Genomic DNA, 25,765 nt, shown 5'->3' on the forward strand with positions numbered 1-25,765 from the left:
ACTCTTCATTAACAAACCATAACCAAGCAAGTATAATCATAATTCTCACAATGTAATGCAAGCTTTTTATGTTGTGCCATATCTATACTGGGTGGTCAGCATGATATAATCAAATAAATTGACAAAGAAACACACATTTTAAAAGTGTTGAGCAATGTGCTCTTAATTAATTGCTCCTTAATTGCAAAGATAGAATATGGTCATTGGCTATACATATAGTATTTTTTATTAAAGTGGGTGTAAACCCACTCTCATCCTTTCTAAACTACTGCCATAGTAGTTATCTATAAGGATATACATGCCTCCTGCATGTATCCTTACCTGTCAAATGTCTCCCCTCTGTCTGTTATGAGACCTGAAAAACTGCAGATTCTGTGGGTGGGTCTGTTGTCTGGAGCTCGGTGGGTGGAGTCGTGATGTCAGTAGACTCCCCGCCCATCTCTACACTCCCCTTGTCAACGTGCATTTTCTCCTATGTATTCCTCACACTGAATTCTGCTATGATCACTAACATCCAGTCAAAACCCAGAGAAGTAACCACATGACATCAGAAAAGGAGTGGGGGTTGGATTTTAAAAATAATGCCTGTCTCAGGCTCGTGCATGAGATATGTAAATAACCTGTCATTCACAGCAAGGGGGAAGAACGGACAAAAGTTTTCTCCTGTTTGTCCTTTTATCTCACTGAAAAAAGAAAAGTGGATTGCTCAGAGCTGGATTAACTCTGTGTGGCAAGACTGGGCACAGATGATAGGAAATCATATACTACATTGTGACAGCAAAAAAATAAATAAAATATTTGGGTTTACATCCACTTTAAGTCAACATTTATATAATATCCTGCTATTAAGACTAAGTTCATACTATTGCATTCTGGGAATGAGCAGACAATCATGCACATTCCCGACACACAAGAAAAAGACGCAGCAGATGCGTTAATTAATTCTTCATGACACCCCACACATCAACAAAACACCCTTGTTTGTGCACATGATAAACTGCTAGTACAGCAGCACCATGCGATTCCGTGCAGTGTGATTGTCAAAAATCAGGTGTGAGCTTCTTTCTGCACATTTCTGCAGGTAGGTCAACCTATGCAAATAAATGGGCTGCCATACCCACAGAACGCAGCCCACAAAAGTGTGAACCAGGCTTAAGACTCAAATATGGTCTATGAATATATACTCTGTTTTTTCTATCTCCAAGAACAGCAGACGTAGAGTACACTCTAGTCCACTGTAGTGAAAAATAGATTTGTAATTTCAAAGTAAATATATACAGGCACTCTTAAGTACACAATGCGGTTTATTTACTAAATCCGGAAAGCACAAAATCAGACTCATTTCTGCATAGAAACCAATGAGCTTCTAACCCCAGCTTGTTCAATTAAGCTTTGGTAATAAATGCAGAAGTGAGACTTATTTTGCGCTTTCCAGCATTAGTAAATAAACCCCATTGTGTACTTAAAAGTGGTGTATGCCTGTAATATGATTTTGTTGTGCAGGTTTAGAATTTCTGGTAAGTGAAGAAAGTACAGAGGTCCTTGACTGCAGCTACCGAACTGAGATAACCACTCAACTGAGATAAACACTTAATATAGAAGAAGGAGAGGGATGTAAAAACAATGAAACTGGTAACAACAATAATGGTGTTATCACACAATTGCATTGCGCAAAAAAAAGTGTAATATTCCAAATAGTATAATTATTTATTGCTTGGTGTATTAAAGTGATGGCAATGTCTAGAAAGTAATCATGCATTTAGCCCACTGATTATCCCTATCTATAGCTAAATTGCGATCCTTTATAATGTGTTGGCCGAATTTCTCTACTACCCAGGGTTAATTGTGCGGAATAAAAAAGATATTAAACCATAGAAATCAGTATATTTTTAGTACCTATGTAATATAGCAATAGCACAAAGAAAGGAAAGCAGAGTCACTCTAGTATATTTAGATATTTTATTTTCATATTGTTCATACAAGCAAAAAATATAAACATTAATTAAGAGTACTTTATTGCTTTTAATATAGAAAAGGAAATATATAGAAATCTAATCTATATTATACTTTCTATTGAAAAGTAGTATGTACAATACTTCATGCCACGAAGACCTTCTAATGTATTTGCTGTGTCCAAAACTTAAGCCAACCAATCAAATAATGTTATATTTCTAGCAACTATTAATAATTAGGAAGGAATCCTGCTATGACTATGCTCTCGTGTGCAGAAAACATCAGTGAGCACCAACCTCACACCATTGCAAAGTCCTCTGACTGTAACAAATAAATGCATTCTTTCTGAATAAAAATCACAGTTTTATACCAATACAATTTGCACTGTAACTGCTAACTTCTGACTAAGTAGATAGACTGTGCTCAAACTTTCATAGTGTAAACAAAATAAGTTAGAGCACAGAATGTTGATATGTTGGCTGAACTCTGTGCCTATTAGCTCCATGGCCATTGCATTTTCCATGCTTATGGCCCCCATTCTAGATGATGACTTTTCACAATGTATTTCATGGCTTCCATCCCTACATGAGACATTATTACTATCACATAGGAATAAAAAGCCATAAAACACCACAGTGAATTTATCTCGATCGGATGCAATACTTATTTTCTTCACATGATTTCACATCCATTCCCAAACTAACCAATAATTTCATGCTACATTACTGAACATTTTAAACTATATTTCAATGACAAGATGCACACTGAAACAGTAACGTCGGAAATTAACAGCGCTGCAACTGTCAAAGGAGTTATTTTTTAAGACACAAACATCACAATAGAACAACTTTCTCCACTAAAAGTTGCACAACACCAAGGACAAGCTAAACTGACAGGACAACGACACTAACATGCACCAAGGTATGCCATGGCTCTTGAAGGAAACCAAGTATTAGACGGTTTTAATCAAACCGGCCTGGTTTAACAGCAGAACCACCAACCCAAACACATGGAACTTAACGGGACATTTGGAACAACTTCTGAAACAAAAACATAAGACCCCTCTTGACACAGACCTAGGACAGAAATACTTTCCCTTTCAATATTTATTACGCGACATGCATTCTCTTTATGTGAGAGTCAAGCTGGTCATTTCATAATGGACACAACAACACAGATACCACAGCATCCATACTAATTGTGGCTGAAGTTCTATAAACATGCTCATTTCTCTTTCATTCTACATAAAAACAGGCTATAGAAATCATAACACAAATAAATGGAGAAAACTGATGGTCCGACATTAAATCATGCAGCAAAGAGGCTAACTGAAAATATCACTAAGTGCCTAATAACAAAAAGGTCTACAGTTTGTGATGTACTGAACACACATATGGAGTCCAATATTTACCTTGCTTTTTTGTCCTTACTTACCCTTTAATTCCACTTTTACCTCACTGTCGAAGAATGCATTGCATAAAGAAGAACAGGATACTGTTATACTGGTAAGACTTTAAACAAAAATTTCTTATAAAATCAATGTTTTCTGTTCTTTTTTAAATATATCTAAACCCAAGAAGAAAAATAAATAAATTGCAATGATGCAGTCTCGAAATGTAGTGGCTGCATCAGTTTTATTTTGTATTGCCCTGTGATCTTGCATTGACACACTTTCTGTACTGGAATGACATTTCTTAGTCTATGTACTATATCTGAGGAACAGCTTTGTCACCTAGGCTGCTCACTTATATTGAACTACAGAAAACCCCCCCCTCTTCTCATTGTTACAACAGGTAGACGTTCTATAATTTAAAGAGATGAACTGGGCAGGTTGTATAAGACTGCTTAAGATTTAAGTGCAGCAAGGGAGCAGAGCACAGAAAGTTAGTAAGTTAGTAATATTGAAAATCTGGCAGGATCAGCTGATATTGTTTGCACCTATTAAGCTGATATAGCAATTGTATATTTAAAATACAAAAAGAGAGAAAATAGGTGTTCATTGTTAGGGTTTACATACACTTCAATGTTATTCTATTATTGCATTCACTTTGAGCAAATGTTTTTAAAATTTTTGAAAAAAATGAATATATTATATATGATAACATTTTAGACCAAAGGCCAAAAATAGTAGTCAGGTAAAATGAGTATTTAAAAAAATAATCATAGCACTAAACCTCATATGTAGTTGGAGCCCATGTGTGCTTGCAGAATCTAACAAATACATGATATGACACAGATGAATGAACTCATCTTCTACTAGAAAGACCAAAAGATTGACAACGAACCGACAATTTAATATAAACCCTGTGACTGTCAGTGCCAATTCTATCATACAGAGATTGTGTCAGTCATGATTTTACATTGAATAGCTTGCACCTTGAATGCAGGCAAACATATGGGGACTGTCAGTTCATATATAGCTACTTTATATATAAGAAAATGTATACAAATCAGCCTGTCTATCACACAATTGAACTAATGTTCCAAAATAATGATGACAGGAATGTCAGTAGCACATTTTTGCATGGCAGCAGAAAACAAATGCCAACAAACACTTTAACTGCAGACCACAGCAAATAGGTGCAGCAACACATCAGGATTGGGTTCTTTTCTTTCCCACACCTGGTCTGCTGAATGGGAGTCCTCCCAGCAGTGGCGTAACAACCGGGGGGGCGCCGGTGTGTCTGCCCTGGGCGCTGAGCTGAGGGGGGGGCGCCGGCGCCCCCCGGTTATTATACCTGGATGAGGCGGGTCTCTGTTGCTGCGGTCCAGACGCTTGCTGCGGTCTGGACTCCGGTCGGACTCGGACTCTCTCTGCTCCGTGACTGCCCATGCGTATGTGCGGCCGCCGAGCCGCTTGTAGTGTTGCTCCCCTCACGCAGGCAGCAGGCTCCTCCCACAGTGAGTCAGCGGTTTCAGAACGGGGTCTGTCTACTTTGTGTTGTGTCCTGACTCCCGGGTATAGCTGGCCCGCCCGGTGGTGACAGTCACAGGTGTGGCACTGCCTGGTCAGGTCAGTGATATCATATGTATGCTGTGCTGTCAGACAGTATCAGGTGTTGGGGACGGCCGGGTGACCGTGATGGGTCCCAGTCTCATGTGGGTTAATTTAACTTAGTTAGTGAAGGTAGGGGCCGAGTCCCAGTTGTAGTTCACAATTAATACAATGCCATTATAGAACATAGAAATTCTATGTTCTATAATGGCATTATATTAATTGTGAACTACAAGCGGCCAGTCCAACTGGGACTTGTAGTTCCCTGTAACTGATATGAGGCTGTATTAAAGTACTAGAAATACAATGTCTTTATAATGTATCATGTTGCCTTTTATAATATATGTTTCTATTGTTTTTTCATAAAAGTGTTTGTGGATGTTTATATAAAGGGGGGGGGGGCGGAAAAAAATTCTGCCCCGGGCGCCCATTACTCTGGTTACGCCACTGCCTCCCAGGGATGTTACTGCACCTGCATGCTGTGACCTGTTTCTTTCAGTAAAAAATACAGTATTTCTTATAACAACATCCAAAGGTCCAGTTTAGCCAGTGGGTTGTGAACTATTACATAGTATTGCTACTTTTTTTAATCAAGCTTACACCAGATAAAACTGAAACAGGGATTTAAAGCAAAGTAAAATCAAGAGAATGCTTAAAAGATGCTCAGCATTGTTTAATATATTTTATGACATTTTTCAATATGTGTAAGGAAGACTTTGACTTGGATCAAAGTTGTGTATATACTTAGCAATTGTGAACCATAAGACATAGCCTTTAAAGTAAGCTTGGATGCAGGTCCTGGTGCTTCATAAAACAATGTTTACTGATTTAGTATTGAACAACCTTGGTTTTAAAAGGTCATTATCAATAATATGTAATATGCAACGCAGAAAACATATGCACTGTTATTAGATCATTATGAAAAAAAATCTTGAGTTAAAATAAATCAAATGATTTAACTGATATAACATTTTTTTTTATGATGGAGACTTAGGGTGAGATCAGACACCACATATTGAAATGTGAATAAATAAATGGTGTCTGTCGCTGAAGTACAGGAAGCCCTTCCTAACTATATGCAGGTAATAGCACTGATTACATCATATACAAAGGTTACAAGTATTCTCACTAAGCAACACTACCAGCATGTATTTACATGAAAAATTGGTTGTTAATGTTATCAATCTGTGGTAAGCAGTGATGAATTTCAAATATCTGGCCTGCAGGACCATGCTTATCAAACACAACATTCAAAGGCAGTGATTTATTTGACTGCTCTTTAAAATAAACTTTACAAAATGACAATGATGAAAAACCTGAGTGAAGAAAGCTACATACTATCTTCCCAGCAATCATTCAGCAATGATCACAGCAGCAAAAAAAAAAAAAAATCTATACATCCTGTCCAATAAAAAGGTATGTTCCTAATATAACTGTATTTATAATTTTATGAAAAGACAAAAACTAGCCATAGATACTTCACTTTTTTGAGCCATATTCCTCAATTCACATAAGCTAGATGGACAGAGAAACTGTTATCAGAATACACTGATCACTAGCTAAAGCTGATTGGCTACAGCCACTGATCAACAAACGTTTTCCAGAAATTCTCTTCAACAGAAGTTGTTTAAATGATTTTTTTCTGTCAAACATAGAAGGCCATACACTGATCGAAATGTGGGTGGTCCCTGCTGAATTGGCTGAATTTGGATCAGTGCATGGCTAGCTTTACTGTTATGCAAAAAGTAATAGAACTAGTCTAAGGGATGCATAAAACAATGCATTTAGGTTAGAGTGTAATATTTTGTTGGGAGACAGCCAAGACTAGCCTGAAGAAGATTTAGTATTCTGCTCAGCTCCTACCCTGATTGTCTAATCATGTTCTTATACTTCAGGAATTGTAGCTGGCATACTTATTAGTCAAATATTCAGTGACTATAATATCTTTTTTTCATTGCAAGGTAGTACATGTACAGTAAAAACCAATTTAGCCATTGAAGGGTATCACTTAAACTCCAAAAGTTTATGTTGTAATTATATATATATATATATATATATATATATATATATATATATATATATATATATATATATATATATATATATATATATATATATATATATATATATATATATTGATTTTTACTGTTATAATCTAATCATCAAACACAATCTTTACTGTAATACTCTTTGCAACTGTTTTCAAAATATATACATGATTTGCAAACAAAAGCTTTAGTTCCACAATGATACCACAGTAGAGCAATGATGACATCATCATATTTGTCTCAGTGATATCATGCATTACCAGGGAATTCTGCACATGACTGTATTGCACAGGGAGGCTTTCAGTAACATCCACTCACTCCAGACACATTTTGATGTTTTCTGCAATCCTCCCTGCATACAGTAAAGATGTGAGTAAGATTCAATATCTATCTCTCGTGATACCAAGTTCCGCTAATGATAAAGCTGTATAAGCTATTTTCAAGGTACCCATAGATCAGTATTATAATATCCAAATTGCATGGCATTTCCACAGACTGGCTTTGAAAAGGTGCCGATTATAACAAGATATTGTGGCACAACTCCTGGTCAAAAAGCTAGTGGTAATCAACTCATAGAAAAGGTAATGTTACATTCAAATAACATCAAAGCAAAGACTAAATCTATTCACCTCATGAAGCCATTTCTCAACTAGCCCCTTGGCATGTTCTGGAATTATTCTCATCACAAGCTCCACTTTTTCATTCTCTGTTGACTCCATGTGAGTGATTTCCTTCTTGGGATTAAACGTGAGTTTTGCGATGCCTTCAAAGCATTTCTTAAGGTGTGGCTGAACTCTAAGTGGATCTTTTGTCTCTGAAAGGATTTCTATCAGCTCATCATTGGACAAAAAGAAAAACCTGGCACGAGTTTACAGGAAACAGAAAAACAAAAGAAAAAGCAACATCAGTGACATTCAAACAAGCATATTTTAGACAAACACGCACAGCTGACAGAAAAATGTACTGTTTACCTTGGAAAGAATAGCCTTTTCTTCTCCAAATAATCATTAAGACCTTTCTGAATGTCATCCAACACCAATTCAGCCTCCTTCAACTTATCCAGCATCTGGGGCTGCGAGATAACCCTCATGGCGTTGGCCACCTCCACAGACTCCCTCATTATTAGCCTCCTGGTGGGCGAGATAGAGTATACTGAATGTAATAACCATACTTCACACAACAGGCCCTCTCTCCTTCAAATTGAAAATCTCATTATTACAAAACAAGGGGTGATTTTTTTTTCCCCTCCATACCTTTAACTATGACTGCCACATTAATGGCTTTTTACAAAAACACAGCTGCTTTTTAAGCTTCAACTAAAAAGAAAGAGCTGGTCAGTAATTCTTCTGAGGTTGAATACATTATTCTTCAAGACACTTTGGGGAAGGTCTTTTTATTTTTCACTGCAATGGACCAGGAAACTCCTTCGTCCATCTAATTACAACTGAGCTTTGTTAAGTATTATTAACACACAATGCTTGATTGATCCCATTCTATTATTTGCTCTAACCAGTTCAATAAATCAACACAGCTTATTTTTTTCTTTCCTGGGAAATGAGAGAACTCATTAAGAGGTCTCTGTGGCCTTTAATGATGGCAGTAGAAACAACATAAGACTAATGCAAAGACAAGAACAAACACCTGTAAAAAAAAAAAAAAAAAAAGATCTATTGTTCCACCAAGATGTGCCTAATACACAGAGACAATGGAAAACATAGTAGAAATTAATCAGGAAATGTTTGCATCCACTACCATACACATACTTCAATTATTTTAGGTGTTTAACAGTTTCTCCAATTACAGTTTACTAGCATATACACAATGGAAACTGTAACCTGGGTCATGTAAGGAAGTCACAATTTCTGAATATAAGTGACCCAGAGCAGTTAATGATATTATTATGAACATAAATTAAGGACAATAAAAGCACAGAAAATTATACATTAGAGTACATTACAGCAGGCTTTAAACACACATTTTATGGAAAATGTGACAGTGTGTCAAATAAGCAACATTTAGGAAAATATACAACTTTATTGTAGAAATACAATTTGCTTGTAAGAACACTGGTTTCCAATCAGCAAAAAAAAGATGATTAACTTCCTTTGCAAGAATTCTCTTATTCTGGGCTCTTTAAACCAAGATCTATCAGTATATTCATTCACTTTTTTTTATATATATAATTTATGTTTTTCAGCTGAGCAAGATGAAGCAGAAAACACAACGATTTTTGCACCAGATTTTGCACTCTCTAGTTTTAGCAAATCAACCCCAATGTTGTTAAATAGTCATACAGAAACTAAACAGTCTAGTAAAAAGTGAACATTAGACTTAATTGGACTTACTTAGTAAAGTGTCTGAATAAAAAAAATGTACATGTTATTATAAAGCAGCCAGGGTTTCAATCTCAAGGTTTAGATGTTACTGCCACTGTGAGGCAACACAAACAACTTCTACTTCAGTCTCTGATAAATAAGGCTCAAAGTTAAAGTGTTACTAAACCCACAACAATAAAATCAGTCTGTATATGCAGTAAAGTATGCTTGTCATATTCACTGTGGAACCTAAGGTGTTAATCCTCTGCATTATGTAAAAAGGCTATTTGATACTGTATTCTCTGTGCCTCTTATTTTATTCTCCCCAATCCATATGCTGATAGCACTGAACCTTGGGGGCACTCTGCACATCATGCTCTGTTTGGTGGGTATTGCTAGAGAGTTTTTTATTTTTTTGGGAGGGTACATTATGTGATTAGCATTAGGCCAATCAGCCAATCAGCCCTGTCCAGACAGAAAGTTAGGTGTCATGCAGCCTCTTTGAACAGTCAGGGGAGAATAAAAACTCCTAAAAGCTTTAACCAGTTCTTGACCGGACACTGATATAAGTCACAAGACTACTAAAATAATTGTATTTCCATGTTCTGTGCGCCGTGGAAGATCATATATAGTGAATGCAGGGTCCTGGGTTTATTAACAGTTTAAGACAGTTTAAGACAGCCCATTTCTAAAATGGCACTAAAATAAAAACACATAATAACCTCACAATAGTGTAAAAAAAATTGTGTTAGGGTGCACTTATTCTTTAAGCTACAAAAATTAGTGTATGCTGTAAATTGAATTGTTTCTTCATTCTGGAGGCTGCCATTTTGCTGAACCTCAGAGCCCCTAAACAGCAGTAAATCTTTAGGCTATTAGCAGATTGTCCACTCCACATTTGGCAGAGTGGCTAAAAATAGAGATCAGCTGATGAGACAGTGTATTGGTGGGTTTTAAACAGTATAGACACTTATTTTTAATGTTTTATATATACCCACAAAAGGGGCCAGTCTGAAGTGATCTTGCAGGACTTAATTTACTGACTAAAGTACAAATTTTAAGAATAACTACTAATCATATATGTAGGCTGTCATTGGCAATCATTACTCTTGAAAATGATTTATTCTTGAAAAGCAGTTGATAAATTACTACAATAGTGATTTCAAAGTTTTTACTACTACCTGGACATGTATAAATATGTTCTGATAGCCAGCTATGCAGTATAACCTTAACAAGCAATCTGGTTGGTCTGTTGGAGTGAGACTCCCAGTGAAGAGACAGATACCAATTTTCTACTCCAATAAATAATATATATATATATTTAGATTATATGCATCACAATTACCATACACTGGCTCCTAAACCCAATAGGCATGACATAACAGCTTCCCAATCCAGGTATTTTCTGCCTGACCTAATCTGCTCTTCTCCCTTCCTTCTCTATAAGAATGAAGATGAATATATAAGAGTAAACAGTCACAATTATAGATCACTGCCCTCAAGGGTGGTCTCATTTTGCCTACATGGCTGATTTATGTCCCACTTAGATACTTTACGTTATAAACAACAATAACTGAACCTAGCAGAAACTAATGTGCAAATTAACCTCCCAGAGCACAACTCAGGATAGAGGAGATAAAGATGGTAATTAACCAAATAATGACAAATGCCATTAAATCATATCTATCCTACTACTGTGCCTAATATTTTCTAATTGAAGAATATCACAAATTTTCTATATAGCACAATTGTCATTTGTTTTCATGCACACTCAAAAATCTCAATATCAACAGACAACACATTGAAAGTTAAACATAAAAGTTAGGTTTTTGTAGTGGACAAAAACAGAAAATGTCAAAATAAATAAACTCTATAAAAACATATTCAAATTAGATTTTAAATTCTTAGATTGCAATGTAAATCAATTTACTAGACTTATCAAGAAAACATGTTATACCCTGTAAAAAGACTATTCAGATGGCACTTAAGGCAATAAAGAATACAACAGAATACAAATACAGTGTTATATGATACAATACAACAGGTATGTTAGGTAGCGCTGATTATAAAGAATATAAAGGTGAATCATATTATGCATACTGTATATGCATATGCTTTATAGTAACTTTTAACTATATTCTAAATCCACCAATTCATGATGTTTTTTGCTTCATTTTGCAAAATAAGGAGTATGTAAAAATGAAATAAGATTTCATAGTTCCTTAATACGCCAATTACCTATTTACTATTTTTTCACTGTGTGCAATAGAAAATGAGGAAGTGCCAGCTAATAATTTCCTTCTATTACAGTTCCTGCATAGTTTTCCTAGGTAATTCACAGTGCAATCCAGGCAGAAGTGGTCTAATTACCATGCAGCATTACCATAAATGATGGTGTTCGAGAGCAGCTGAGGTGGTACAGAGGTGTGCATAATTATAGCAATTATACTAAAGCTCTCCATGTGGGGTAATGTTTGTAGGTAAATGGTTTAAACACTTCTGCTAACTCATGATTAATACCACACGACAAGCACCTTTATGGATATTAATCCAATAGGATTCTAGGATAAGACTCATGAATCAACACTAATTGTGCATTTTTGTCTTTATTCCTTGGTTATAATACACATTAGTCCTTAAATTGATGTCAGACAAGAACATTTTGTCCAGTTTAGTTATCTTGCTGTTAACTGCACTATAAAACAGCTGGATCATTGGCAATATTTTATGTTTTACATTTGGAGCCAGTTGTAAAAGTGTTATTAGAAAACTGAACAGACCTTTTGCTTCATTTATGTCTTGGGCTAACTGTATAGTTACAAATACTTCTGTTAAAGCTAAACCTGATACAGGAAGCATGAACATTTCTAGAGAAGTAAATGAGTCTAACTTATGGGAGAAGAGTTGTTTGGCCATGGAGTTTATAATTGTTCCCTATTAGTTATTGAAACAAGATGGGCATATTAAATGGGGTCATGAAAATAACAATGATGAAAAAAAGTGTGGTAGCTGAGGAAATCAGATTTTAGCTTAGTATAGCAAAACGGAAAGATATATTTGTTTGCTAAAGGTCATAACACTAAAATTAACATCACACATTAATCAGTAAGGTTCATGCTAGCATTGCCAAATATTGTTGTTATTTAGAGTTTTAGGGCAGTATTTACACTTGTAAATGAGATAAAACAACATACAGTTTAATGTTCTGTTTAACTAGGACTAACTTGAGGTTTGTATGTACCTTGGCTACCAGCTGGCTTAGATGTGAACTAGTTTAGAGTGTCAGCTGCAAAGCTTCATTACGAAATCCACTGTTTGTGGTGGGCCCATGCCTAAAAAATACCCATCTGCTCTCTGAATTTTAGGTTGCAGTAGACATTGAATGTTGAAATTAAATGTCATACGTATCCTGCTCACTTTAGCATACAAAAAGAGAATCAATATATTTACTGTCATTGTTGTGCAGATAAAAACTGATTAAAACTATTTAATAACTGTTCCTCAGGAGCCTAGACTAGGAGACATAGGCTATAATTAGCATATTAGGTTTTTCATTACATTAGATATTGCAAAAAGTTAATTATTTTCAGGCTGGCCTGTTTGGAAGCCTTGAATAAGGTTACCTATCACACAGGGTTACTTATTTAAAAAATGATATATATATATATATATATATATATATATATATACATATATATATATATAGAGAGAGAGAGAGAGAGAGAGAGAGAGAGAGAGAGAGAGAGAGAGAGTAAGCACACCACATAACATAATTGCGTAAGGAGGTAGGATGTTCTTAAGAAAGGGGGTTCTTACATCGGAACCTTTGGTTTTTCCTCCTCCTCTCTCTTTTTCCCCAGGGTCAGCTATCCTTTTCATTACTTTATTTTAGATACTGAACTGTATGTGTTTTTAAACATCAGCTGCTATATGTTCTAAGTATTACTCACTTTACCTACTGTATATACATGCATGTATTTTTGTTGGTGTGATTAAACAGTGGCGTGGATATCTATGCTGTATTATGCTTGATGTGATATGACATACTTAGATATTCTACTAACAGACTGATACACTGTAGAGGGCTTTGAGCACCCTAAAAAAATAATCTATTGTTGTTTGCTAAATGGTGTATATGGTAGTGGTGTGCAGACTTTTTTTACTACTTCACAGCAGGTACTCCAGGTGTGTTAATAACTACTCCTCCCACAGTGGTTCCTCTCTCCAGTTTGTAGCTCACTACAGGGTGTATGAGTCAATGGAAGACAGGAATTCAACCCACCTACAATGGTTGAATCCCTGAAATGGCTGAGGAGTAGTGAAGCAGTGTTTCAAAACATGGGCTGCCACAATGGTGAGTATAAGTGAGTTAATTTTACATTGCTGGCCTTTTTTTTTTTATAAGACACACAGTGGTGACAGGTTCCCTTTAAGAGAATGAGCAAGGAATAACAATCATATAACTAGAAGAAACACATGGTTTTCACCATTCTATCAAAATTACAAAAGATTTTTAATAAATAATAAAAAACTACTATAAAAATCACAATCAATGATAGAAAACATAAAATAATAGAAAAAAAATGCATTGAATTACACCACCAACATAGACTAAAAAAAAAAAAGAAGCTGAGCAACATTGCCCTGGACAATCACACATCCAAACACATATACCACAGTACTGACTGATTTATATACTACAGCTGTTTTAAAAATGCTGAAAACCATCACTAGAACAGCATCATTCGGTGAACACACTGTATAGTGTATCAAATTTAATCCATGTCACATAACAGATTCATCAAATATATTGATTCTCTGGCCTTTTTTACACTATAAAGTAGACAAGAAAAGTACAATATTTAATTTATTTGTATACTAAAATTTAGAGGAAAGATATGTATTTTTAAACTCAGGCTCCACTGGCAAAGGGTGTTTATGTCCTTTGAGCTGACAGTCTAAAATTGTTTACATGAAAGTCAGCTGGTAACCTAAGAACATACCTTCAAGTTAAAGGATAAGTTCACCATTGGTAACATGTTACACCTGTATTTAGGGTGTCATATGCTACCCAAAAGCACCTGCCTGCACCCTTCCAATCCACCACAGTGACAGCGGGTGGGAAATCTTCCCCCCCTGCCCACTGTCACAGCTTAAAAAGGCCACAATCTGAGAATGATTGAACCCAAACAACAGTCTGCCACCATAACAGATGGCTTGTAGTTTTAAACTGGGAGGGTGCTGGTGAGCACTCTTGAACTTCCTGCTCTCCAGTAACTGCCTGTCTGTATGGGAGGTATGGGCAGATAGGTATACTGAGATTCTGCAGGCGCCTGACAATACACACGTGATCTACTGATGCTTTGCAGGCTCCAATATATGAACAAAATAATAAATGCACTTTAAACCTGCAAACATATGTGCATTTATTTTATTTTTTAAGGTGAACTTAACCTTTAAAGAGGTTACATACTGTGAGCATGCATGCTATAAGACATGTAATTGTATATATTAACCTCCCTGGCGGTATGATTCTGTCTGGAATTACGTACCAAAAGCGGTACATTTATTTTGCAAGGAAATTGGCGTTTTATACTGTAGGCCTGTAATTTTTAGAAATAACTCACTTAAATCTGACCAAGCAAGAGTCTTGTAGGCATCCCGGGTATGATTTTTTTTTTTAAAACAAAATTATAAATTATAATATAATAAATAATTATAAATAATTATAACAAATAATAATATAATTATAATAAAAATTATTCAATAATGTAATCAACTCAAAATCACTGAAATTTGCAGTTGCAGAATTGTCGCTGTCATTATTTTATTTTTTTTATGACGAATTTCCCCGCAAATCGCTATCGCACAATTCTGCAAGTGATTATAATTTATTATCGCTGTTTTCTAGCTGATCTAAAACCATTTTTGACATAAAGGGACACTTTTGGACAATCTACAGTTTTTAGGCAAAAATGACATTTTTTATTATATAAAAGTACATGCAGGGCACTGGGCAGACCACTAGGGACAAGGGGTGTGTGTATTTTTTACATACAGTACTGTAATCTATAAGATTACAGTATACTGTATGTAATGTGTTTGTTTACTTTTTTGAATTTGGCGCCGTTCTCCGTCCCCGTGCGTCGTAACGTCGCAGGGAACGGAGATCGGCGTCACACGGGGACTGTGAATCGAGCGAGGAGGTCCCGCTCGCTCACACAGCGGGTGGCATCGCTGGATCCAGGGACAAGGTGAGTAAACCAAGCCTGTGGATCCAGCGAAAGGTAAGCCCGTCCAGCCCGAGCGCGACTCGGGTTTGCCGATCCTAACATGTAAAACCAACCCCGAGTCGCGCTCGGGTTTACCGTCAGGGGGGTTAAAACCCATTATTGAGAAATAAAATAAATAAATAAACTGACTGTTCTAACCATTCCATACTCCATTAAAAATAAAACAATGGCTGTAATAGTATTTGTAGAGAAGCCCTGCTAAAATACAGAGTTTCCTAATCAGAGGAAGTCTTGCATGTGCACAGCAATAACATCTCAGTTGTCCCATTAAATCTGTGTCTCTTTGCTAAATTGACAGCAGTGTCTGTAATTGCAATTATCAGACAGAAAGGTGTTTATTTACTAAGGCTAGAGAGTGCGAAATTAGTCATATTTCTGCAAAGAAAACAAGCAGCTTCTAACCTCAGCTTGTTCAATTAAGATTTGGCAAGAAAACATGGAAGCTGATTGGTTTCTATGCAGAACTGTGACTCATGTTGTACTCTCTAGCTTTAGTAAATAAACCCCTAATTCACAATTATCCTTAGTTCAGTTTTCATGAATAAGTAAAATACTCTATTCAGGTAAAACTTGTAATGTTAACCCTAACTTCTATAAAAACAGCTATTTTATATGCTATTTATTGCTATGTATATGCAGAAAGTATATTTTCAAGTGTTTGTTAAGGATAGTTGCTTGGCATTGTTGGTAGTAATCAAATACAAATTTGAGTCCCAACCCTAACATAACAATTTCCATATAAATGTACAGTAAAAACATTGTACCCTATGTACAAATTCAATTTATTTATACTAATTAAAAGTCATTGTGTGAAAAGTTTCAAATGCAAAGCAAGGCAACAATATGGACTATAAATACATCAGCTGCTTAACATTTCAGACTTCAAAGGCTTTTTATATAAAGACAGGCTTCTAAGAGAATGGTTTTGGTGTATGAAATCTTTTGCATGCATCAGTAAAAACAGAATAATTATGAAATAAATTATATATTAGACCAAAAAAGGTATAAAAAAGCAAAGCAAACAAAACAAGGGAGACAGGTAACAGTCAAAATTAAATCCAGACAGTTGTAGGATAGGGGGTTTAAGCAATGAGATGGTTACAAATCCAAGGTGAACATTTCTGAAAAAGCCTCATATCTAAAAATCTGGAGGATAGCAGTTACAGTTCATGTTCAACATATTGGAAATAACTATGTCTAACATCGCCTTTTAAAGGAAACTAGTACTCAAATAAATATGGGACAGCCATTGCTGAACTCCTAAAAATGCAAGTTGCTTGGAGGTCTCTGGCTTCAATACTTAATGACCTGAACAAGCATACAGAACTCTTGATCCCCTTACTGGTTTCAGGTCAGTGCCTTATAAATTGTTAAAACCAACGGGACAGCACGACAGCTGAGACATTATTTTCAGGAGGAGAGGTCAACAATGTACAGGTTTCCTTTACTGTATCTAAGGCAGGGGATTAAATTAAACTGAGAAGTTGATATGAAAAAATATAAATTCTTTCAGATACATTCAGTTATGAAGCCTAAGAATTATTCTTAGATAATGAACATTGGCATCAAATAAAAGATCCGGTGTCACAGTGGAAAGAAGTCAAAGTCTTACAAAATTAATATTTAACCTGCATGAATGCACAATGATATGTTTTATTGACCTAGTCAATATCAGGGCATTGGATGCATTCAGTGGCATTCAGTGGCTGGCATTACAAAGAGAATGTGGGCTACAACACCTCCCCCCCACCCACGAAACACACCTGCCAATAATAAAGAACATATTATGCTGGATAGAGCTTGGAGCCCAATTTCTGTGGCATCTGCTCCCCTGCTCCATGTAAGCACAGTCAAAATCCCTAAGCCCTGAATGAAGCAGGAGTGTCTTCTGCTATGAATCAATTGTATCATTCAATTACTTTGTCTGTTTGGCCCTCTCATAGGATTGTATGTATGTGGATTCACAAATCTGGGTCCTTTCCCTGCTCCCTATGGTGAGTCCCCATTATGTGGAACTGGAACCAGTTTGTGGCAAAGTGACAATTTTAACATCCCTTAGAAAATCTGAACCTAGTGCCCTGCATGTTATTGTGTTTGGACCATTACATTGGTTGTCAGTGTAAAGAATGTAGCTTATGGACAGCTAAACAGAACGTTTGTGTTTACTTGCTTAACCACTTGAGTTCCCGGAAGATTTTACCCCCTTCATGACCAGGTTTTTTTTTGCTATTCGGCATTGTGCTATTTTAACTGCCAATTCCGCAGTCATGCAATGCTGTGCCCAAATTTAACTTACATAATTTTTTTCACACAAATAGAGTTTTCCTATTAGTAGTATTTGATCAACACCATTTTTTTGTGATATAAATTAAAAAAGCTGAATATTTTGGAGAAAAGAAAATATGTAATAATTAAAAAAGAAAATCGTATTTCTTCATTAATATTGGGCAAAATGTATTCTGCTACATGTTTTTGATTAAAAATCCCAATAAGTGTTTATTGATTGGTTTGCGTGAAAGTTTTAGCTCCTACAAACTATGAGATATATACTGGACTCTATAAAACAGACTACACTCTATAAAACACTTTGTTATCTTTCTAAGTCAGAACCCATCTACCTATGACCCCATTTTACACTGGGACAGTTATAACTGCTTCAATTCCTTCAGTTAGGCTGTCCACAAGGTTTAGGAGTGTGTCTATGGGAATGTTTGACCATTCTTCCAGAAGTGCATTTGTAAGGTGAGGCACTGATGTGGACAAGTCCCTGCTTTAATTCACCCCAAAGGTGTTTTATCAGGTTGAGGTCAGGACTCAGGCCAGTCAAGTTTCTGCAACCCAAACTCTCTCATCCATGTTTTTTATGGACCTTGTTTTGTGCACTGGTCTAAATCTTTTGGTGGAATGGGGATTAATTTGTGGGATTGTTTTTCAGGGGTTGGGTTTGGCCCCTTAGTTCCACTGAAGGGAACACTAGAGACGTCAGCATATCAAGACATTTTGGAAAATGTCATGCTCCCAACTTTGTTGGAACATTTTGGGGATGGCCCCTTCCTGTTCCAACATGACTGCGCACCAGTGTACAAACAAGGTCCATAAAGACATTGATGGGCAAGTTTTGGGTGGAGGAACCTGACATATTACAAACAATATTCAGGGTATAACATGTAACATGTTAAGAATAGACCAGCCCCTGCACCCCCATCACCTCCGATTCCCTGATCTGACAGCTAGTGGGGCCACATCACTCATTCACAGTTGGCTTGTAGTTTTCAATGAACTACCACGGCACTGTGGAGCACACTCTAGCCAAAGCAAAAGAAAAAAATATTTGACTATACATACACTTTAAGCACACACACTCTTCATGTAATCTACTATTAATGTTTGCAGCCAACTTACCAATTGAAATCAACAGTTTCAAATTTTTCCCCTTCAACTGGTATTTGGTTACGTATATCCTCTGATCCAAAAATGGGTTCCAGATATAACCAGGCCATCTGAACTCGGAGCCAGGAATCTAAAGTATCCTGAAAGTGTCGCTGAACAAGAAATAAAATATGTTAAGCCAAAAATAATTTTGGACTGGAACAAACTTTCTAATGCAGAAATCATTTTATTTTTCCTAAAAAGAAGTTCAATCAAATTTTGAGACTTATTTCCTTATCCTCTGCTTTCTGTTCTACTTGTTGAAGGACAATGAAGAATGAGCCAACGCAGCTGCCTCTCTGTGTGTCTCCCTTGAATGATTTAACCTTACTGGGTGACTGTGTCTGTTGCATTTGATCTCACATAATAAAAATCAAAGTGAAATGAATTTATACTTGTTTTCCCCTTTTAATACTCTACAGAATGTTGATGGCAAGGCTGGTCCTGAAAAGCTGTATATAATGAAAGTTATTGAGGCATGGACTTGACTGGGTGGTGAAATCTGAGATGTGGCATGGAGATGAAATCTAAAAGCTTATTAAATTTAACAAGAGCTTCTCAAAAGGCAACATACCAACTTAGCTTCCCATGCTAATATTTCTTTTTCAAATGGTGCAATAAATGGAGAGCCTTTCATGGTTGTAGTTTTCACAATGTGGTCTTCCAGCAAAACCTTTAACAGGAAAAGAAGAAATGAAATTAGGGCTGATGATTAAGAAGGTATATAAACATTAATTTTGTGTAATTAAGCTAGCAGTAATTAAAATGTACATGTACTGATTTTTGAAAGACTGTCGTGAAACTAAAAGACATATAGATGGTGATAAAGAGAGAGATTTCCATTGATACATACCATAAACACACACACACACACACACACACACACACACACACTGTGTATAAACACAATTCATCCCTAACTTTCTACTTTTCTAACCACCAACATTTATTTTATTGTCTCTATGACAGGGAATCAGGATTACAGGGACATTTTGTAGCTAATTCCACCTCTCAGACTATGTTAAATGTTACACCCATATTAGCGATATAACATGAAATATTATGAGCATGCACAGCTTCACCCCCCCAAAACTTCATCCCCCACATACAGGAGCACCTGGTTCTTCTCTTCACTGTCATTTTTGAATGGGACATGACTGAGTGTAACTCCACCCCCACAGTTGCATCATTCGTTCCCAGGATGTTGTGAATAAAAAAATGACAAGTATTATCTTCCACCACAACAAAGGGACTGGTCATTAATGGAGCACACGTATGGTGATATCAATCTATCGATCATTTGATTCTTCCTCTATCTCTGTAGCTGAAGGCCTGTACCTGTGTACAGACCATTGGCTGGAGGAAGAGTCTACAAGAGCCAAAACATTACACTTGTGATCTACTGATGCTAATTGCAATGCTTTGCAGGCTCAAGATTAACTCAAAATTCCAACCATAAATCCCACATTGTCTGCTGAACAGTTCACCTAATATTGAGCCTCAGATACATCTTCAAAGTGACTTTTAAATCCACATGTTTTCATAATCATCACTGATAGAAGTAATAGAATGAGTTGATGCACCAGGATTAGTAACAGACAGTTATAATTAAAACACTGTTGTTAAGCCCACAGTTCTATTACCACACCAAAATTACAAAGTGCACACATTATGCATGGTATAACAGTTCCTAAAGTAATTAGACAGAAATAATATTTGAACAAGACCATGGGAACCTCCCATAATAATTATGTAAGATCCAAAATTCCAAAACACAACCAATTCCAAAAAAAGACTTTTGAAAATCTTGATCATCACAAGGCTGTTTTGAATGAAAGGCCCTATTTCTTTTTGCTTCCCATGTACAGTACATGCCCCTAATTGTTTATGACTGTCCTGACATACACACCCATTTACTTGACGTGCTCAGACAGTATTGTGGGAATCACGTTTTTTTAATATGGTTCAAATGGCCAAAAAAGGAAAAACTGAAAATCCTGTTAGTTTTTGCACCAGTAAAAACCTAGTACATGGGATCATTGGAGGAAATTGAGTGGTTTACTGTCTAAGGTGCAGTGATTTATTCACACAAATCTTGGAAGATGTTTTACTCATCCAGGTATTTGCTTGATTATGTAAATAATATTCTAATTACCAGTAAATTAATGTCCAATGCCTTGCATTTTTATTAATATATATGTGGGCTGCAAAACATATCCAATTTATCCCATCATTTCTTATTTTTCTGATGCCTCTTCAATTTTCAGAGGTGTTCATTAGTGTTCGAAAAAGTAAGCCGGCAGCATGTTTATGCTTTAAAGCCACGTGTATTCTGTGTGCCATATTTTTGTTTGGTCTTGTTTTAGTATTTGGTCAATGCATCAGATAAATTCTTTACGGGGGTGGTGAACAGTGGTTTTAGATTTTGCTGTGCAGTTTTAATTATCATTGATTGTACCTGGTGATTTATGAATTAGCAGTTGGCAGGGAAGCAATTTTTCGTATTAAAAAAGTTATTGCAAATGATTATTTAAAATGATAAAAACCAAGAACTTTGGAGAAAATTTATAAATTAAACTAAAGTATTGCATTTTAGATATTGTGTTATTGTACACATTATAACACCTCCAATATCTTTATACACTATATTATCAAAAGTATTGGGATGGCTGCCTACACACACATGAACTTTAATAGCATCCCAGTCTTAGTCTGTAGGGTTCAATATTGAGTTGGCCCAACTTTTGCAGCTATAACAGCTTTAACTCTGTCCATAAGGTTTAGGAGTATGTCTATGGGAATGCACAATGCAAGGCCCATAAAGACGTGGATGAACGAGTTTGGAGTGGAGGAACTTGACTGGCCTGCAGAGTCCTGACCTCAACCCGATAGAACACCTTTGGGACTAATTGGAGTGAAGACTGCGAACCAGGCCTTCCCGACCAACATCAGTGCCTGATCTCACAAATGCGCTTCTGGAAGAATGGTCAAACATTCCCATAGACACACTGCTAAATCTTGTGGACAGCCTTTCTAGAAGAGTTGAAGCTTTTATAGCTGTACGGGTTGGGCCAACTCAATATTGAACTCTACAGACTGAGACTGGGATGCCATTAAAGTTCATGTGTGTGTAAAATCAGACATCCCAAAAAGCCAGTAAGCACACAAATGCCTGTTCTTACAGGAGAGGAGAGACAGATCTGCTATTCTTAGTATTTAGGAACAGGGATCTCTCTCCTCCTCCAGTCAGTTGCACCCCCCAACAGTTAGAAACACACACAAGGGAACACATTCAACCCCTTGCCAGTGACATTTACACAGTAGTCAGTGCATTTTTATAGCATTGATAGCTGTATAAATGTCAATGGTCTCAAAAAAGTGTCAGAAGTGTCCGATCTGTCTGCCACAATGTCGCAGTCCCGCAAAAAAATCGAAGATTGACGCCACTAGTAGTAAAAAAAAAAATGCTATAAGTCTAACCCTTATTTTGTTGACCTTATAACTTTTGTGAAAATCAATTAATATACACTTATTGCAAATTTTCTACCAAAAATATGTAGAAGAATACATATTGGCGTAAACTGATGAAGTATTTTCTTTTTTATTTGGGGATATTTATTATAGCAAAAAGTAAAAAATATTGTTTTGTATTTAATTTGTGTTAATACCGCACAATGGTCAGTTAAAGCGACACAGTGCCGTAACACAAAAAAATGGTCTGGTCATTAAGGGGGAATATCTTCCCGGGGCTGAAGTGGTTAAAATAAATGCAACTTGCACAGAAAAAGAGTCTATTGAAAAGCCTCAATGCAGACATTTTATTTCCAGGTATTTTTCAGTTGGATCTGCTAGCTACAGATATAGCATTTGAAAATATGACTAGGCAGATATCTAGCTCAACCAACCTATGGGTTTATGTTTCTAAAGTGTGCTTGAGGCATGGAGGAAAAATGGATTACAACATTTGTCATAATTTAATCAAATATTTTTAATCACTTCCGATGTATTGCTTAGAACAATTCACAGAAAACATTGGTGCACAATGTATTCATCCAACCATGAGTCAGATAAGCAGAATATAAAGATTGAAGAGCAATTTAAATGTCCATTGCATTGGTGCACTAGGTTGCCGGAACCCAAATTGAAAATATTCTAAATATAAGTGTAATCAATCTTTTTAGCATAATGTTAACATGTTTGCTTCATATATGCATTACAGACCATAGTGTAACTTAACATTATAATGAAAGTAGTTACCTGAATTTCATCAACAGCGGCTAGCACATAGCTATCTCCATCCTTGTAGGATGAAAAGCTGAAGCATGCATCCTCCCAATCTGTTTTCATTGTGTTGAGTGCTTTCTCCAGAGCATACTCTTTGCTAGCCTGAGAGCTAATCTGATTTAGATCATCAAGATATTTTTCAAGACCAAACTGCAAAACTTCAAAAAGAGTTGTACTTTCATGTGGAGTGATAGTAAATCCAACCTGGGTAAAAATAAAAATACTCACATATTTATTGGGAAGTAGCACTACATACTTATATTTTCTCAGAAGCATTCATAATGGTTAATTCTTCCTGACATTGAATGAGTCAGGCCTCGTACACACGATAGGACAACGGTCTGATGGACCGGTTTCATCGGTCAAAACCGATCGTGTGTGGGCCCCATAGGTTATTTAACCATCGGTTAAAAAAAGCCAACTTGCTTTAAATTTAACCGATGGATTCCTAACCGATAGGTCAAAAACGATCGTTAGTAGGCACAACCATCGGTTAATCCACGCATTCTCAGAATCAAGTCGACGCATGCTTGGAAGCATCGAACTTCATTTTTTTCAGTACGTCGTTGTGTCTTACGTCACCGCGTTCTGACACGATCGGTTATTTAACCAATGGTGTGTGGGCGCGATAGACCATCAGTCAGCTTTATCTGTTAACTGATGACAACGGTCCTTCAGACTCCTTTTAGCGGCGCTTTACTGGCACTGTGTGGGCTGTAGCAGGGTGCTTTTAACCCCAAAGAAAGGGTTAACAAGGAGTTAAAAATGCCTGAAAAGCATGGCTGCATTGATTTCAATGAGCAGGGGATTTAGGAGCGTTGTAAACAAAGATGATGCGTGCAGGACTTATCCTGCAAGTGCACCACACCACACACTGGGGCTTTCACACTGGGGTGGCTTGAGAGGCCCTTTTTTGTCGCTTTATAGGTGCTATTTTTAGCACTAAAATGCCTGAAAAGCACCTCAGTGTGAAAGTGGCCTAAGGGAGTTGCATATTCTCTAATCAGCAGGCTGAGAAAGGAGACACGCTTAAAGCAGCACATGGATGATTTGATTTGCTTTCCTTCCACTACAGTCTGCACTGATGGAGGAGCCTTTCTGGCCAGCATCAAAAACACACACTGAAACACACTGGAATGCATTGAAACACATCAAAAACGTATAAAAAATGCATTGGACCCAAGTATAGTGGGAAAAAAAAGAAAAAAAAAAGAAAGAAAAAAGCAGAAAGAAGAAATGCACATGGAATGCATCCAGAAACACATAAAAAAGTACTGGAACGTATCAAAAACACAATTAAAAACACACATGCAGAAACACATCTAGAACGGATCTGGAGTGTTATTTTTTTGTGGTGTGAACCAGCCCTAAGAGCAGAGTAAATAATTGAATAAAAAAAAGGCTTTAAATGAATAAAAAAATAAAGTCTGTTGATTTGTACTAGACTGCTTAAATCCTGGGAAAAACAATCAAGGTGTTATTCAATAGCAAGTAACATCAGTGTGTGGTTGGCGAGGAGTGTCTTCTGAAATAGGACAGGGATCGTTATAAAAAAACAAATATATATAGCATGTATTTTTCTAGAAAGGGTTTTACAATGATACATCACTGCTATGGGGTCTTGTTTACTCTGGCTACATAGTTGGGTTGATTTACTAAAGGTAAATGGGCCACTTTTCAAGAGAAGTACAACCTTGCCAGGAAATTTTCCCCAAAGATTGGTGAATATGGTAAAAATTTCCTTTTTCAAAGAACACTAACCATACCCTAAGCTCTGGGGATAATTCCTTTGCAAACTTAACAGTCTGTATCAGGGCTTTTTTTCTCAACCAATAGGTGCTGGAACTCAACCATGTCCCCCCAAAACCCCTCCACCCACACACACCCTCCAAATCACATCAAATAGTGGGTGTGGTCAGTCAAATTTCACGAACAGTAGGGGGGTCTTAAAGGGGCATTAAATACCAGGATTGCATTACATACATAGTGCATAGTTCAGGGAGGTTACACACAGAGTGCAGAGCTGTCACTTGTAAACACAGAAACCAGACTTCTGTGTTTACAAGTGATTGTGGTGAGCAGCCCCCCCACGGGTCTGAGCCAGAGGTGATGGAACTCAGTTCCACCAAGTTCCCCTGAAAAAAACCCTGGCCTGTATGCCTTTAGTAAATCAACCTCAGTGTGTTATGTTTGTAGCAAGAACCTCTTGCGAATACATTTGGCTAAAATAATGTAGTTTATTACCCCCTATATGATTGTTATGAAAGCAATTAGTAGTTCTGCATGACTAAAGGAAGTGCCTTGGAGATAGAGATGATATAAGCAAAGAAGCCCCTTAATTGTGTTGCTATGGGGACTCATGACATGTTATTAAGGTCCTGATGTCTAGCATGTTTCAATAGTTTAATACTGAGATAGAAAAATTAAAATTAATGAATGATTTCCTTT

The 25,765-nt window shown here is 36.5% G+C and overlaps 1 protein-coding gene across 1 annotated transcript in view; it reads right to left on the bottom strand.

The window, feature by feature from the left end:
* Nucleotides 1-1,944: 1,944 nt before the first annotated feature.
* The window catches only part of LOC120932093 (dynein heavy chain 3, axonemal-like), a 123,984-nt gene continuing 100,163 nt past the window's right edge, over nt 1,945-25,765 (bottom strand). Inside the window, exons 16-21 of the mRNA XM_040344228.1 lie at nt 23,291-23,521; nt 19,608-19,706; nt 19,007-19,146; nt 7,968-8,126; nt 7,626-7,854; nt 1,945-3,410 (exon numbers count right to left, since the gene is read on the bottom strand). Of these exons, the coding sequence (XP_040200162.1) occupies nt 3,408-3,410; nt 7,626-7,854; nt 7,968-8,126; nt 19,007-19,146; nt 19,608-19,706; nt 23,291-23,521 (861 nt within the window). The 3' untranslated portion in view covers nt 1,945-3,407. The remainder of the gene's footprint in view (nt 3,411-7,625; nt 7,855-7,967; nt 8,127-19,006; nt 19,147-19,607; nt 19,707-23,290; nt 23,522-25,765) is intronic.

Source organism: Rana temporaria, chromosome 3, assembly GCF_905171775.1.
Source record: "Rana temporaria chromosome 3, aRanTem1.1, whole genome shotgun sequence".
NCBI lineage: Eukaryota > Metazoa > Chordata > Amphibia > Anura > Ranidae > Rana > Rana temporaria.